The 15,564-nt window shown below is 38.9% G+C and overlaps 1 protein-coding gene across 1 annotated transcript in view; it reads right to left on the reverse strand.

The window, feature by feature from the left end:
* The window catches only part of mybpc2a (myosin binding protein Ca), a 73,658-nt gene extending 58,331 nt beyond the window's left edge, over positions 1–15,327 (reverse strand). Inside the window, exon 1 of the mRNA XM_035951147.2 lies at positions 15,291–15,327. Coding sequence (XP_035807040.2) covers positions 15,291–15,312 — 22 coding nt within the window. The 5' untranslated portion in view covers positions 15,313–15,327. The remainder of the gene's footprint in view (positions 1–15,290) is intronic.
* Between the last annotated feature and the right edge of the window lie 237 nt (positions 15,328–15,564).

Raw genomic sequence — 15,564 nt, forward strand, 5'->3', positions numbered from 1 at the left:
CAATATTTCAGATTTTGCAAGGCATGTTATTTGTGTTATATTGCTTCTAACTGTTGTTTTTGCATCTAACTTCATTGATATTGTGTTATTGCAGTTAACGGCCTATTTCTAACTAAGAATTTCAGTATGAAGTTGTGTCGTGCAAGTGTGGCTGGTGTGTCAGTCATGACATAGCACTAACTTAACTGCATTTTATCAAAATTGCAACAAGGTGATCTTTTTGGCCACTGGGGGCAGCAGAAAGTAGCTCTAAATATAAGACTGACTTATACAACTTTAAAACCACCTCCCTAATTTTCTGTAATTGCCCGTTATACAAACCGGAAAAGCTCTGATCTGCCGGATGTGGACTCTTGTGCTATCAGGAAGAAAGACATTCGCAGTAGATTCTTAAAGTCTTGAAAGTTGCTAGTTTGGATGTTGGCCCAACCTTCACTTCTGACTTACAGAAGTCTGCTTTGTGCGTCCACAACCCTGTTTCCTGCTTCCTGTTGTGTTCTTGAAAATCTTTAGTTAGGTACTAAGCAGGAACATTCCATAAAACCTGCCATTCTGAAGATGTTCTGAGCCTTTTCAAAGTCTCTTAGATGTTTACATTGTTGATGTTTCTTTCTTCCAACTCCTCTGCCATGTATATGTTCATAGCTCTATCCTCGTCAGGTTAATCTCTATAATTACCCATAGCATTAATACGATTTACGCTGTTCATACAGTTTATACTATCTATCCTGCTATTTATACTTGTCATACCACTATTTATCCCTACCTGTACTTTTAGATGATCTATTTTATATTGTATCTACATCTATATATTCATATATTCTGTTTATGCTATAACATACTGTATACAATGCACTTTACTACCACTTTTGCAGTTCTAGTCAGATGCTAAACTGCATTTTGTTGTCTTGGTACTTCTGTGCAGTAACAGTAAAGTTGTATAAAGTTGTAACCTAACCTTAAGCTGTCGGTTCTTAGCCTTAGTATTTATATTAGTTCAGTTTAAATCCATAATATCACAGGGCCTTAGCTTTATTATTACTTCAGTTAGGTTGTTCTCCATTATTATTAAGGTTGTAGGTTCTCAGGCTTAATATAGTCAAGTGAAGTAGTATTCTATTCTTTATCTAAATTACTTGGGTAAAATCACACCATATTAAAAAAAAAACACTCTGAGAGTACAGTACTCCTCCAAGGCTGCTTAGTTGTATGATTTCTGACGGATGAAATCTTTAAAAAATTTGTGGTCCACAGCGGTCGATTTTTAGTAGGATCGCAATCATGTTATCGTCAGTACGCTGCTGATGTAGTGTTCACTTGTTGTCATAGTTACAGTGACACTGTGGCGCTATCTCGCAATGATACAGAAATCTTTAACAAATCCGTGGATCCAGACTATAAGCCACATAACTGCCAAAATCCAATCACTTGGTTCTTGTGTCATTTCTGACCTTCCCTGAAAATTTCATCCAAATCCGTTAGCACATTTTTGAGTAATGTTGCTGACAGACAGACAAACAGACAAACCAACGCCGATCATCACATAACTCGGCCGCGTTCCTTTGCGGACCAATAACACCATGAAGTCTGAAACATAATATCAAAGCTTGTGAGGTTAATTTGTAACACTAATCATAATTTGTTTTAATTGTGCGCTATAAAAAGCTTTGATTTGAAGACCTGGCTGTTCACTTGCTGCCTTAAATTTCCCACACATTCAGCTGCTTATTATAATGAGATGATCAATGTTCTCACTTCACCTGTCAGTGGTTTTAAGGTTGCGGCTAAATGGCTCGATTGTCACCTTTTTAACTTTTAAGCACACCGTTTCTTTTTCACTGACTGATCCAGCAGACACAGAGCTGAAAGATTCCTATGCAGTCGTGCCTCTAGCAACCTGAATAGTTTGGCTTTTTGCTGTGATTTTTGTCTCATCTTCTTCTGAGATAAATTTCTGCTTCTTTAGCTGCTAAATGCTCCACCAGCTACTTACTAGAGCAGTGAGACCAAACCAGATCGGTAAAGTTATGGCCTGGAAAAACAAAACTACGACCTGAGCAGGAGCTGAGTCACGATGTTTAGCAATATTTCTCTTTTATATCCGAAGCAGTCAAGAGATCCATTATTAATACTGAAAACGAGCTGTTGATACGGTTGCTCCATTTGGCAAACAACGTACTTTACATTATTTATGACATTTTGTTGTTGGCAGATTGTAGTTCTTATGAAAGGTCATCAATCTGCTAATGTTTTCGTACAAGTTCCTCATATCAGGGTGCTTTGGAGGAGATATATGTGGCCATGATCAAACAAAAATGACAATTACATTGAGGAACTGTGGCGTGTTTGGAGGTCATTGTTGCAGCTCCTAAGATGAAAGTGTCAGTCACTACTTTGGATTTTCTGTTGATGAGCCTTTGATTACATTTATTTGATCAGACATGGAGGTATGCGTTAATTACGAAGGGCCAAATAATAACAAAAATATGAATTCAGTGACTTCGTTTAACCAATGATTTTATGACTGAATGTGCAACAGAGCTGCATGTGTTGAGAATGTAATTAATGTGAGACAGACGTGCTTTTTTCTGATCAATCCCACTGATGCAATCATCAAACCAAGACTTAGAATCAGTAGAGTTGATACTTCAGGTATTGGTCCACCCTCCACTAATGGTAACTATTGGCTTCCACTGCTTATGTTGTCGATAAGAGGAGTGAATCCTACAGTACCAGAGACTAAATGTCTACTTAGACAGTCTAAAATCACTGTTTGTTCTATAATATTGTAATGATTACATCTCATATACCGCAAGGACACACATGTGTATTTATGTATTAACATGAAAGATTATTGCAACAGGAAGCAGCAACCTATGTGCTGCTCCTGCTCTGTTTTGCGATGCGACTGCAAACAAAGATCAGCCTCTCTTTATATTCTGAAAAACAATAAGTAGATTAACATTGCTGTGCTCATCCTGCACACACTCCGTCTCTCTCTGTGTTTGTGTGAGTCTTCGCTCTCTCTTCCCGTCCTGCGTTTGAAGGGTAACCTCTGTGGAATGTGCTTCGTTAATCTCTCTTGACATTTCCCTGTCTTCCTTTTGCTGCGTACGTCTCCTACTTGTTCAGGCAGTTAAGCCAAAGGAGTCTGGCCAAGCCAAACATTTGAATCTTGAAACCTACCTTTCTCGTCACTGCACAAAGCCAAAAAGGGCACAAATTCCTCCCGTGCATTTGTCTTTGAACGCGCGTTTTGATGCTCGATGGCTGAGCGGCAGCTGTCCCTTTAAACTGATGCATCTGATGCTGCTGCTGAGGGAAGAACCTCTTGCGTGGTTTCATTTCGGCTGGAGCTTGATGTTGGAGGACTGCTGAATACATTTAGTCACTTAAGCATGTCTACAACCGTAAGCTATGGCAGCAGCAGACGTGTTAACTAGACAGTGGGGCCAGTGCGGCCTCCACTCTGGCTGAGCACAGCGCCAATTGGTGGTAACATATTCCCGCTGCTCATACTTTGTTAATGCAGCCTGGTGCACATTTACACATGCTCCTCTGCACTGCACAAGTGTGTCAGGTGAAACTATAAGCTCCAGTTACCACATGGGTTGGCTAAAATGTAAATATATACATAACACGTGCAGTGAGTAGCAAGTTATACGTTGCCTCTTGGAGTCAGATTTGCCCAAAAGGTAAAATGGTTTGAGTAAAACCTCCAAGTTCGGAGCCAGAGAAGCTCAGGATCTTCCTCATAATCTGTTAATGTATAACGTGTCATTCAGTATTGCCAAAAGTTCATTTGTCAGCAGATGGCAATTCAGTAAATCAGACTGACGTGAAACCCCAAGGTGTACTGCAGGGGGAGAAAATGCATATCTTAATCATGCAAGGAAACATCTGTGCATCTTAACATCAAACTGAAACTGTCTCACATGTCAGTCTGTCATTATATCCCAGAAAAGTTTGTTTTCTCAGAGATAACTTAAGACTGTTTCCCACAAAGACACAAAATCAAACTTTGGGATCCTGGAATTGATATTCATATGCTGTTTGTGTTTTTCAAGTTGAGGTAAACCGAAGGAAAGGCGTAAGAGAGGATTAGTTTTAGAGGGGCACTCATGTGATACATCGAGATTAGACTAATCGTAATGCAGAGTCGTACTGAGCAAAGTACAGGAAGTCTGAAAAAGTGACAGCAGTGGTGGCATCAAGGTTATAAAGGCTCAGAGACAGAATACTTCTAAAGGTCCAGGGTGGAGGGTTTAGTGCAGCGGACAGTGAGGTGGCAACAAACTCGCTTCATCCTTCATTTCCAAGCATGTAGGAGAAACTATAGTTGCAGCTAAATGAGTGAAAGATGCAAAACGGCCTCTTTAGAGCCAGTTTGTCCATTCTGGGCTACTGCAGAAACCTAGTAAAGCAACATGATGCACTCTATGGAAGAGGAATTTAGTAGATATACAACATATAGCTCAATCCAAAGTAGAGAAAAACTTTTTTTTTTCAATTTATTATACATTAATTAATAACATAACTATAAATATTATTATCATTTTGCATATTTAACCTTTGTGCTCCCTTCACTGCTTTATCAGTTAATCAGAAGCCTGTACTATGCAGTGAGACTCATGGGTTTAGGGAGATAATGATGGGTCTAAAGTCAGAGGTTTAAATGTCACCATGGTGGCTGTATTTTAACCTCCGGGATCACCATGGTAACTTATACTGCACAGCTAACCTGCTTCAGAGGAGGTTATATTTAGAATGTGGGATTCAAATCGGCTTTAGTGAGCACCACCCTTTCACCAGTTTTTTTCCCTGACTGTATCCTTATGAGTGATAGAGATTCTCAGCTGAGGGAATCTGTTGTATCTCCAAGATATAGTAGCCAAACTGTATGCATCATGTTGCCAGGGGAACCTAAATGCATGCAGTTTGCCATGCATAAAACACATTAATGTTTTAATGCACTCTAAAAAGTCATTCAGGGGACATATTGCCTCCACTAATTAAAGATTTAAAGGATTTCATGTTAATGATTTAGGTAAACATTTTAAGTTGTGTCAATATAACTCATTTTGCGTCAACTTCATTATGTGTAATTTAAACTCAAATTTCTGCATTAGTTGAATTAGAACAAAATTTAATTCAACTTAATGAAATTAGGTTGATAACTACATTTTGTCCCCAAAGTTTTCCTTCCTTAGTCTTTAGTTACCTTCTTTTATTTTACCCGGTGTTCTGCATTTGGGCCTCTCTTTGCTTTATTCTAACAAAAATGACATCCCATCGTTGTCAGCAGAGCCCCATAAATCCCACACACTGGACCTTTAAGAGGAACTTTCTAACTTGGGAACACGGAGGTTTACCAGGCAGGGAGGTGGAAGTGGAAGATCCAGTAATTATATTCTGGATCATCATCAGTCGCTTTCTCCACTTGTTGAGATATTTGTCTCCATAACGTCACCAGCAGATGAGTTAAGAGAAAAAAGGTCAAGTCCAGCCTATGAGTGGACATTGTCGAGCCATGCTTGACCCAGAAAGTTCCAAAAATTACATTTCCACAAAACTGAACTGTGTTCTCAATTATGTTTTTAAATAAACTTGTTTCTTCTTGAAAGGTGAAGATGTAACATAGTAGGAAAGATTTGGAAAAACAAATGTTTGAAGCCCCCCCCCCAACTTCTTTAGGCTTCATTTCATTTAAATTTCATTGAAGATTCACAAAAACTACTTGGTTAGGTTGGAGAAAATGCTATGATGTGGGTTAGAATACATCCTTTCACAAGTCGTTTAAAGCTTCTTCTACTTTTTCTGGGTTAACATGAAGACAACTCGAACTGCAGCTAATATATGACTGAAAAGGAGATGCAGTAAATTAATAAAGCTAATTCTAAATATATGTTGATCAGAAACTAATTTAAGATAAAAGTATTTCCCCTAAAATATAGCTGAGAATACAGTTTATTTGTATAACAGTGTAAGTTTTGGAAGACAGCAACTTAGCCATACGTTTTAGGCAATTTCAATAGTAAAATGTAGTTTAGTAATTAACTACACAGCTAAACATTCAGATTTAACTCAAGCAGTGAGATTACTTCTGCTTAAAGAGCAGCGCTGCTTCTAAATGATGTTTTTAGTAAGTAAAACTTCAATCCTCTCCAATTTATACGGATATTTCTATTCAATAGGGAATCCCTCAATGCCTAAAAAGCACATTAATCCCACTTTAAAAGCAACTCACTCCTTTTATTATAAGCTATGATCGCATGTGGCCAAGCTGCTGCTGCCGTTACTGTACTTAAACCCACATGTCGGTGTGACTGAGAGCGTTTTTGTGTTTGCACAATATTCAGATATTTATATTAAAATGCAGAATATTGGCAGGGGAGTGTAAAACGCAGATTAATATTCAAACAGTCTATTTATAAAAGCGAGTGTGTGGATGAGCATCAATGGTATTATTGGCACTTGGCTGGCATCCACGCTGGGGGCAGAGCGTGACTGATGGAGTTTCACCATTTTATGATGAGGATGGAGAGCGAAGCTGTCGGCAGAATCCGGGTACACTTAAGCCTCTGCCCTCGCTATCACTCAATCATCTGCCAAGTTAATTTGACAGTCTTGATGATCTTACCTACAGCTGTGTCATGTACTGAATAGAGTGGAGGGGAGTAGGAGGAGAAGGTAAAAGGATAAATCCAGAGCAGTGATTAAAGAGTTGCAGATAGTAATGGATGCTGTAAAACATCAAAGAACACACATTCCAGTAATTCCAGTGATTGTCAGTGTCGAAAATAAGACGGTGTACGCTTTCCATGAAATCAATTTTTGATACAGTTCTAAATCAGGTCACCTTAAATATTTAAAAATATCCAGCTATGATCAGTTTAATGATTTGTTTTCCCCAGCACACTGACAGAAGCATAATCAAAATCTTATTCCTCCAAAAGTCTGAATCGTGTCTGAATATGAATCACTGATCCACACATTATTCTGTTATTTTATGCTGGATTTTATTTTCTGTTCCTCACACATACAGACACTACTTCCAGCAGCTGTTGATTTGGATTAATAAATAGTCAATTTTCACGTTTCATGTGTAAATAAAAGCTTTTGGAAGCAGAATTTTCTGCATTGTGAAGAGCAGCTCACAGTTTTAACTGAACTGATGCGACCAGGAGAGGAACAGGAGAAGGTTTGCAAATTTGAATGACCTACTTTTTGTTTTTGGCTGCTGAGCCTCAGCTAGTAGGGGGGGAAATGAATATTTTTAAAATTTTCAAAGGTTTTTTTGTCATGAACCTGCATCAGAACTTCTTAGACATGCTTTGAACAAGATACTGGTGTAACATTCTCCTCCAGACTGATTGTCTTACGTGATAAAACTGTAATCCAGAAAAAGAACACTCCGATTACATTTGGTTTTCATGTATAATTAGGGCTGCTTTCCAAAAAAAAAAAAAAAGCAAAATAACAGGTAAACTCAGACAACAGATGATAATATTTGTCCAAGTTTGTTATTGAAGCCCATTTCTTGGAGATTTTAAGGGGTTCTGATGGTAAATTGTGAAAATGTTGTGAATCACAACCAGAACACATTTTATTTGGTTAATCAAATCTGCAAGTGTTTTCATAAACCAGTATTTTTTCAGTTGTAAAGAGAAAAGCCTCAAATGTTCTTCTACGCTAGTAACAGCCCTGAAGCTATTGATTATTTTAGTAATGAACAGTGAGAGAAGAAGCACTAAGACCTTGTATTTAGGTAAAAGAAGTAACAATACCACAGTGTAGAAATACTCCATTACAAAAAGAAATTGTGAATTCAAGTTTTTACTTGCGTTAAAGTACAAAAACATTAAATAGAATACTATTACTACATATTGAAGTACCAAAAGTACCCAATATACAGAATGGTGATGGTCATTTTGAAGGTCTACAGCAGGGGGGGAAAAGCCCAAAAACGAATGCCTGTGACAAAATATCTGATGCTAGTGGTTTGTTAGTTAGACAGCAAGTTGATGGTGTTAAACTGGAGTGACTGAGGTTTAAACCAGTTAATCAGTGACAGATCTGACTTGTATTTGTATAACTGCTTCAAGCTGAATCAGCGTCAGTGTCTGTGGCAGGTGACGTAGCCGGTTAGTGGTCCATGACTACCGGGGCGTTTTGGATTTGAGGTGTTGCGCCGTTGCCCAGAATTAGACTCTTGATTGGTGTGCCACTAGGCAACAACGAAAACATACAAGCTACACCCTCCTATGAATGTGTAAACACTGGCTGCACGAATGTATACTTTGTCTCGTAGACTATCTGATCCTCGATTTCAAACTGGACCAGCAGAGCGGCTCATTTGGAAACTTTTGCATATATTGGGAAAACAGGTCATTGAGGAAGAAATAATCCATGCAGCTGCTGAAACTGTCTAAAAGGTCCTCAGAAGTTTCCACCAGTGGCAAGTCTCTGGGCGCATCTGATTTCCATAAAGTAGCCGAGACCTCAACTTAGTGCAAAAGAGAAGTGGACTATGTGATGCCCAGTCTCTACCAGAATGCACCACATCGCTGCTTCTATAGACAATGAATGGGGAACAAGGAAATGACCAATCTTTGACACGTATAGCTTTAAGGCCAAATATGTTGAAGGTTCCCGTATATTGACTAGCAGTCATTGTGTCGTACATATAGACTGGAAGTTTTCTGCTGCTGTCATGAATAGTTCTTATTGTAGTTCGATTTTACAATGAACAACGAGTTTTTGTCTCTTGGCAGCATTGAATTATCCCAATCTTTGGACACTTTTGATGGTTTTCTTGCTATTTTCTCTCTCTTTTTCCATTTTGCGACCAGCAGAGAACCCAGTGAAGCTGTATGTCATTATAATGACCCTCATTGGTGATTTTTACTAATCAGATTGCTCAAGTTTTCCGAGGAATCATTTCAGCCCTCGAGAGTAAACGAGACAAAGCAAGCATTTTGCAGACGTCACCCCTGGCAGTTAGAGACGTGAGGAAAACAGCAGTAATAGTTGCAGCCCCACAGTGAGGATGACATAAAACCGTCCACAGTATCTGCTTTGATCAGAGGTTCAGTCTTGACATCATCGTCTTTTTAGAAAACTCGTGTTTGATTTATTATTCTTGCAGAAGGGATGAAACGATACAATTTCTTCCCCTTCGTTTCTGTCTTTCATCTTGATCTCAGAAGGAGCGTTGAGCTTGTTGGAGGCTCTTCAAAGTAGAAGGTCACTCATAATGTTTCTCCCTCTGAGACTAGCTGATAAACTGTTGAAAGTGCTGACGTTCTGGTGTTGTTTGGTTTGCATGGTTGCTGCGGCGGTCGTGGTGTGTGTCTGAGGAGCGACAGATTAGACAGGCAGGCCTGTGAGGGGAATGTGAGCAATGGGCTGGCTGCACATAACACTGGGTTATAGTGATGGTGATAAGAATTATGACTTGTTTTGATTCCACAGCGATGTCTTTCTCCCCTCAGCTCCTCTTTGCCACACGTAAGGATGAAGATTTATGGCAGAACAAGGGAGGAGAAAGAAAAGGATTTGGTAATGGGCTTGAAAGCGGAATAAAAGCTGTGCAAAACTGCAGATTAGATTTTATAGCACAGCTGTAAACTTTGCTGACAATTTGAATGAATTGTCGCTGTGTGAATAAAGCAGTCTCAACATGAGAAAACAATTGCTAAATGCAATTCTAATTTAGGGATGAGGAATCTGTAGTGTTCGGTAAACAAAGGCAGCTTTAAATACCGTATTAAGCTGTCATCCACTTCAGCTTTCCATTCATTTCCTTTTGTCTTCCAGCTCGCATCAGCACAGCCTGAGCTCCAAATAGGCCAGGCCTCTCTCAGATCACAGAGGAAGCTTTTAGAAAAAGGGATAAATTCTGGGTGTGGATCCACTGCACACACACTGCTTAGGCTGCGAGTCTTTGCTAATGATACATCGGGGTTCAGTTAACTTTTCACACCCTCTTTGTGGGACCTCATGGCACAGTTGCTCCACTCTGCATCTGTCTGTAATTCATCACGCCGGGCGTGCATACCTGTGGGAACCCGATGATGGCCTTGGTATGAAGTAACGCTACACTGGACCCGCTGTGAGACGTGTGGTTTTGGGGGCCGAGCAGTGAGGAGGGTGGTGGTGACATGATGTCAGCCTCCTGCTACCCTCAAGACATGGGGGTGACAGGAGGCTTAACCTTCCACCAAACAACTGCTGCACTGCAAAACAAGACGATGGACACAGAGATGCACAGTAGCCTTCCCTGTCTCCTCAGAGTTAGGTTTTCTTACAGCTAAACTGTATTCTCAAATATTTTTTGAGGGATTTTTGTTTGTGACATATCACAAATATGTCTCTAATCAGCATGTTTTTGCCATCTTTTTTATTTATTTACTGTCACTCCTTTTTAACCAACCAATCATATACTAGATGAGGCTGAACTCATCGTCCTATAAGTCCAGAAAATGAAGGAAAGGCTTAAACAAGTTGTAAAATTGTCATATTTGAACATAAATCATGCTATTTGAACAGTACAAGCAGTTTTGGGTCCTAAATTTAACAAAGCTCCTTGAAAGTACACTGTGAAAAGTGTATTTGACCTGCAGTTAATATAAAGTTTTAAATATATCTAACTCATCTTCATCTTTTATGTAAGGGCAGTGTACGTTTGTGGATTCAAATTTCAACAAAAGTGTTAAACTTTGGTTTGAAGTAACTCAACTGCCTTTTTCTTTATGTAGTTGTAGGAAAGGAACAAACTTTCAAACCTCGTAACAAAATCAAGCTTTGTATTTTGAGTAAAATGAATACTTGGAAAACCTGAAAACTTCAAGAAAATTTTCCTTTAAATGCAGTTGCAGAAATGTTCATTTGAGCAATTGATTTAAATTAATTTAGTTTAAACCTGCAGTATTAATATTACTTCTTAACTTCAGTGAACTTTATTCAATTGCTTTTGCCAGTTGATGCAATCCATTTAAGTTGGTCCAGCAATTCTCTTTTTCAGTGTAATAATTATGAAACATAGAATGCCATTTTGTTGTATAGACATGTAACTGTAATTTTGGAGGAACAGGTTTGCAGCATGCAGAGGTATCTGAGTGCTCTGTAGATTGTGAGACTTCAGCTGGACAACCTGACTCAGCCACTGCACAAACCTTTCTTGCTTTGACTATCTTAAGTTTGACTAATTTGGTAGTTTAGGTAAAAATTCTGGGTAACATCTCAGCTTTTCACTCAAGCAGAAACTGTTTTCCTTGTAGGCAAGCTAAATAATTATCTGAAGGTGTATTTCCCGGGAAAAAAAAGTCATAAAGCATGAACCTGTACCTAGTGGAAACGATGCTAATTGTTAAATCTGGGTTGTGGAGGCGCAGACAGACACCATGGATGTGTGGTTGCTGTTACTAGTTTAAAATCCACTCAAGTTCACTGTAAGGAGCCCAATCCAGTCAGCAGGACCCATTTTTCCCCTTTTTTTGTCTTCTGGAAACATTGATTTAGCAGTGGAAACAGGTTGCTGTCTTTGGGGCATTTTATATTGGAATGTGAATATTAGGCCACTCTTCATTTTCTTCTTAGACTAGTTGAAGAAAAATTAGACCAAATACAAAGCCTGACTTGTTTTAAGCTAAAAAGTAAACCAGCTTAAACTTGGGTTAGCAGAACAAAGTGTTTCCAACCAACACCAAATAATCAGAAGGAGCGTACCATGGTTAATAAGTTGTGGTAGAATGAGTAATGACATGATGAACCAGCAGAAGTGACAATTAGAAATCAGAGCTGAGTGGTTTGATGGCATTACTGTCTGCCATGTTGATTGTTTTTAAAAAAAAAAAAAAAGCAAGAAAAGGTCCTCGACAGCTTTATGCACAGACATCTATCTGAGATCTCCTCATCATTAATTAAACCTAAGCCAGAATCAGAGTTTCTCTCTATGAGGCCGGCCGCTGATCCTGGTCCTGTCGGAGCAGGGAGGAGTGTTTGGGTAGAGACGCTGGCCTCTGGCAGTGTTACTGGTAATTAAAAATTGGGTTATTTCTGCACACGCTCAGCAGTGGAGCAGCGCCAGGCTGGCACCCTGCAACTATCAGCATCAACTCTGGAGCACAAGGTCTAATTACTGTGTGACTGGCTCCTTCCGAACAGCTTCATGAGACCGAACAATACAGAGCTACAGAAGATACAAAGGTCCTGCTGGGCTGCTTTGTGTGACTCTGTGTGTTGCTCCTCCTTTGTGGGTCAACCAGGGTCTAAGTGTCCACACCCCTCCCTCTGCAGAGGTGTCTTTCCCTTCATGGATCCACAAGGCCAGAGCCGCCGCTCGCACATTGAGAAACTATTCTTGTGGCTGTTTATTGGGATGCGTGCTTCTTCCGCCAAGAGCGAGACGCCACAGGGGGCGTCACATGATCTGTAACCAGCTGATCGACAGGGGCAGTGGGGCTCCAAAGCTGAGAAAGTGCGATGAAGTTCAAGAGGGGGGCAAGGATTTGGGATGAGAACAAGAGGAGCCTGAGAGAAGGTAGTAATGTGGTGACGGGAACATAATATGTGTGATGTCAGGACGCTGGATTGGCGACACATTGGTAAGATATAATCAAATGCGGGATGGAATTACCGCATGATAGGAGAATAAAAAAGGATAAGCTCATCAAATCAAATTTATCACATACACAGCATCTCTAAATGTGGACTTCTGGGAACACGTTTTGTTTCCAGCAACTCACTTTTTTTCGTATTTGACTTTGAAGGAGCTCAATGAGGCAAAAGAGATCTCAGCCCATGACAGAGAAGGTGAAACCCACTAAAAGAAAGTCGTTTTTCCACGCAGACATGATGAAATTTCATGCAGATTGGCGATAGACGTCAGCCGAGGAAACGGCGTAACAGAATGAGGGAGGCGATCAGGGTCACGTAGATTATGTGTCTGAGGTGCTGAGATACGACGGCAGGTAGTTACACCTGACTTGGTTCCTCTAACAAATCATCCCTACCTTCCACCTCGCCGTCCTTTTCCTTCCTTTTTCCTCATGCATGCCTTCATTTCAAGCTACCGGAAGATTTACTGGACTCTGAGGTTGCTGTTGATAAAAGCAGCAACAGCAGCAACATTTCAGACCCTAGAAACATTACAACTGTACAGTTTAATGTCACATATCGCCGTGTTGTGGTGCTCGGTTAGTGTTTCAGCGCTGAGGTTATTAAATGTTATGCCAGTAAGGTTACACTCTGCTGCTGGAATCACATACATGCAGTTTAGGGGGCATTAAAAAGGCTTATTATCAGTGATGAAACCAGGCATTTATAGCCTGTATTCCTTTTCTGTGTAATGAGCTCTGACTTATTTAAAATTTACAGAATTTTGCATCATTTTGCTCACAATTTTTCCACTATAATATATATATATATATATATATATATATATATATATATATATATATATATATATATATATATATATAACAACACAAAACATATTTAATCTGTGCATGACACATAATCACACAAAAACAAACATCTTCAGTTCTAACCTTGAGCCTCACATCTGATGTTACTGTATTTGTGCCAACTTCTATCCTTTCACCACTCCTGCCGGCCTCAGCTTAGTGAACCTCAATCAGTCATCAACTTTTATTTAAATTCAAGCCACACTGATGCAGGGGCTTGTTTTACCATGTAGCCGCGCAAAAACACAAATAAACACATAGACATACAAATAAAAGAAAACGGAGATAAAATTGGTCATAAAATATTTATATGGCACATGAATTAAATATCAAATAATGGAACCATAGCCATATACATACCAAAAACTGTATTAAAAATAAACTAAAAAAAAAAAAGATTTAAAAAAAACAAAAAACTGTAGAATATTGTAACTTTTAACTTTTATTGTAACTCTAAAAAAATATGTAGAAAAAGGTAGATTAAAAATAGTCACTGTGTGTACCACAAATGCAGTAGCTGTTATTTATCTGTTGGAGCTTCTCTGCCACGGGAATTATTGTATTTATTATAGTAGGAAAATAAATGTTAAAAAAAACATTGCCTCTAAAATAGTAATCATCTTTAAAAGACACATTTGTTTATATATAAACACACGAGATTCATTTTCAGTGTTGTTAATAGCTGCTGTTCTAAGCATTTCTATATATGTTAAAACAGTTAAGTCTAACACATGGCTGTTTCCGTTCTACTATACTGTAAGAAAAAATGAAATCCATATTTTAAAAAAGCTTAAATTCTGGCAGCAAGCGCACTGGAAAAAAATCTTTAATAAATGATGGAGTATATCTTTTCTGTACTATTTTTAGCTGAATTAAACACAATAAAAGTGTATAACTTAATTGTCACATGTTGGATACAAATAAAATATGTATTATTTTAGCTTTTTTTAAGCAGACAACATTTAAATTAATACCCTTTTCTGTGATTTTAGGAGAAATTATCTGTGATGTGACAAATCTGTCAAATTACAGTTAAAAAATACCCTGTATCAGACATTAATATGCATTTTTTTAACAACAGTAAAACATTATCTGTAAAATAATGATTATATTTCCTATAAGCTTAGGAAATTAGCATAAGCTTCCACTGGTTATTACTGGTATTTTAACAAAACCGAGACAGAGATCTGTAAAATAAAAAAATTACGGTTATTTTTTACAGCGTCTCTTTTTTGCAACTTTATAGGTTAAAACAGCAGAGTTTGCCTTCATAAGATGCACAGATACTTTTGTAGAGCAGTTGCAGAACAGAGAAAGCAACAAGGAAGCAGTGAAAAAAGACAAGAGCTTGTAACTAATGAAACCTAAAACTCATACCACAGATTAGTGAGTAATGCTCCGCGGCTTTGATCCACATGCCCACTAATGAACTGCATATTAAGAGATCTTTACTGCATTAGAGGTCACATTTATTCTCAGGTTTTTTTTTCTTTTGGGAGAGAAAAAAGTAAAAGAACCATCATGCCACAGTTTCTCAGAAGAATCTTGTAGTACTTTTTGTGTTGTTTTTACTTCCAGTGGACAGAACTAGACTAAACTACTAATGACCTTATAAAAGCGAAGCTGTGATGTTTCTTGATGCAAGAATGCAGCAACGGCCTCGTTTGTCCAACACACAAGCATTTTTATCAAGAATGGGTTCAAATTATGGGCTCGAGATTCTTTTTCACAAGTCTGAACATCTCTTTGTTACACTGAATCGGTGCCGTGCGCTTTTGTTTTCCGCTTCCTAATATAATCCCTCAGGATGGACCATCTTACCTGGCTTCTGGGGCTCAGGCATGTCTGTGTCTGTTTATAGTGATTCCTCTGAAAGCGTCCTCCTCCTGCTCGTCAGTGGATCTGCCTGCATTTCCTCCTTCATCCCTTTTATGACCTCAGCACCCCCCCACCCCCAAACTGACTCTGACGCCGTCCTCCCCTCTACAACAAGTGGAACAAGGAAGGAGGAGAGTGATAGAATGGTTGTTATCTGAAACCCTGGCAGCATCGAGGGGCAAAAGTGGTCCGGAGCTGGAAAGAAAAGTCCGTCCCT

The sequence above is a fragment of the Amphiprion ocellaris genome, chromosome 19 (genome assembly GCF_022539595.1).
Source record: "Amphiprion ocellaris isolate individual 3 ecotype Okinawa chromosome 19, ASM2253959v1, whole genome shotgun sequence".
NCBI classification, from domain to species: Eukaryota; Metazoa; Chordata; class Actinopteri; family Pomacentridae; genus Amphiprion; species Amphiprion ocellaris.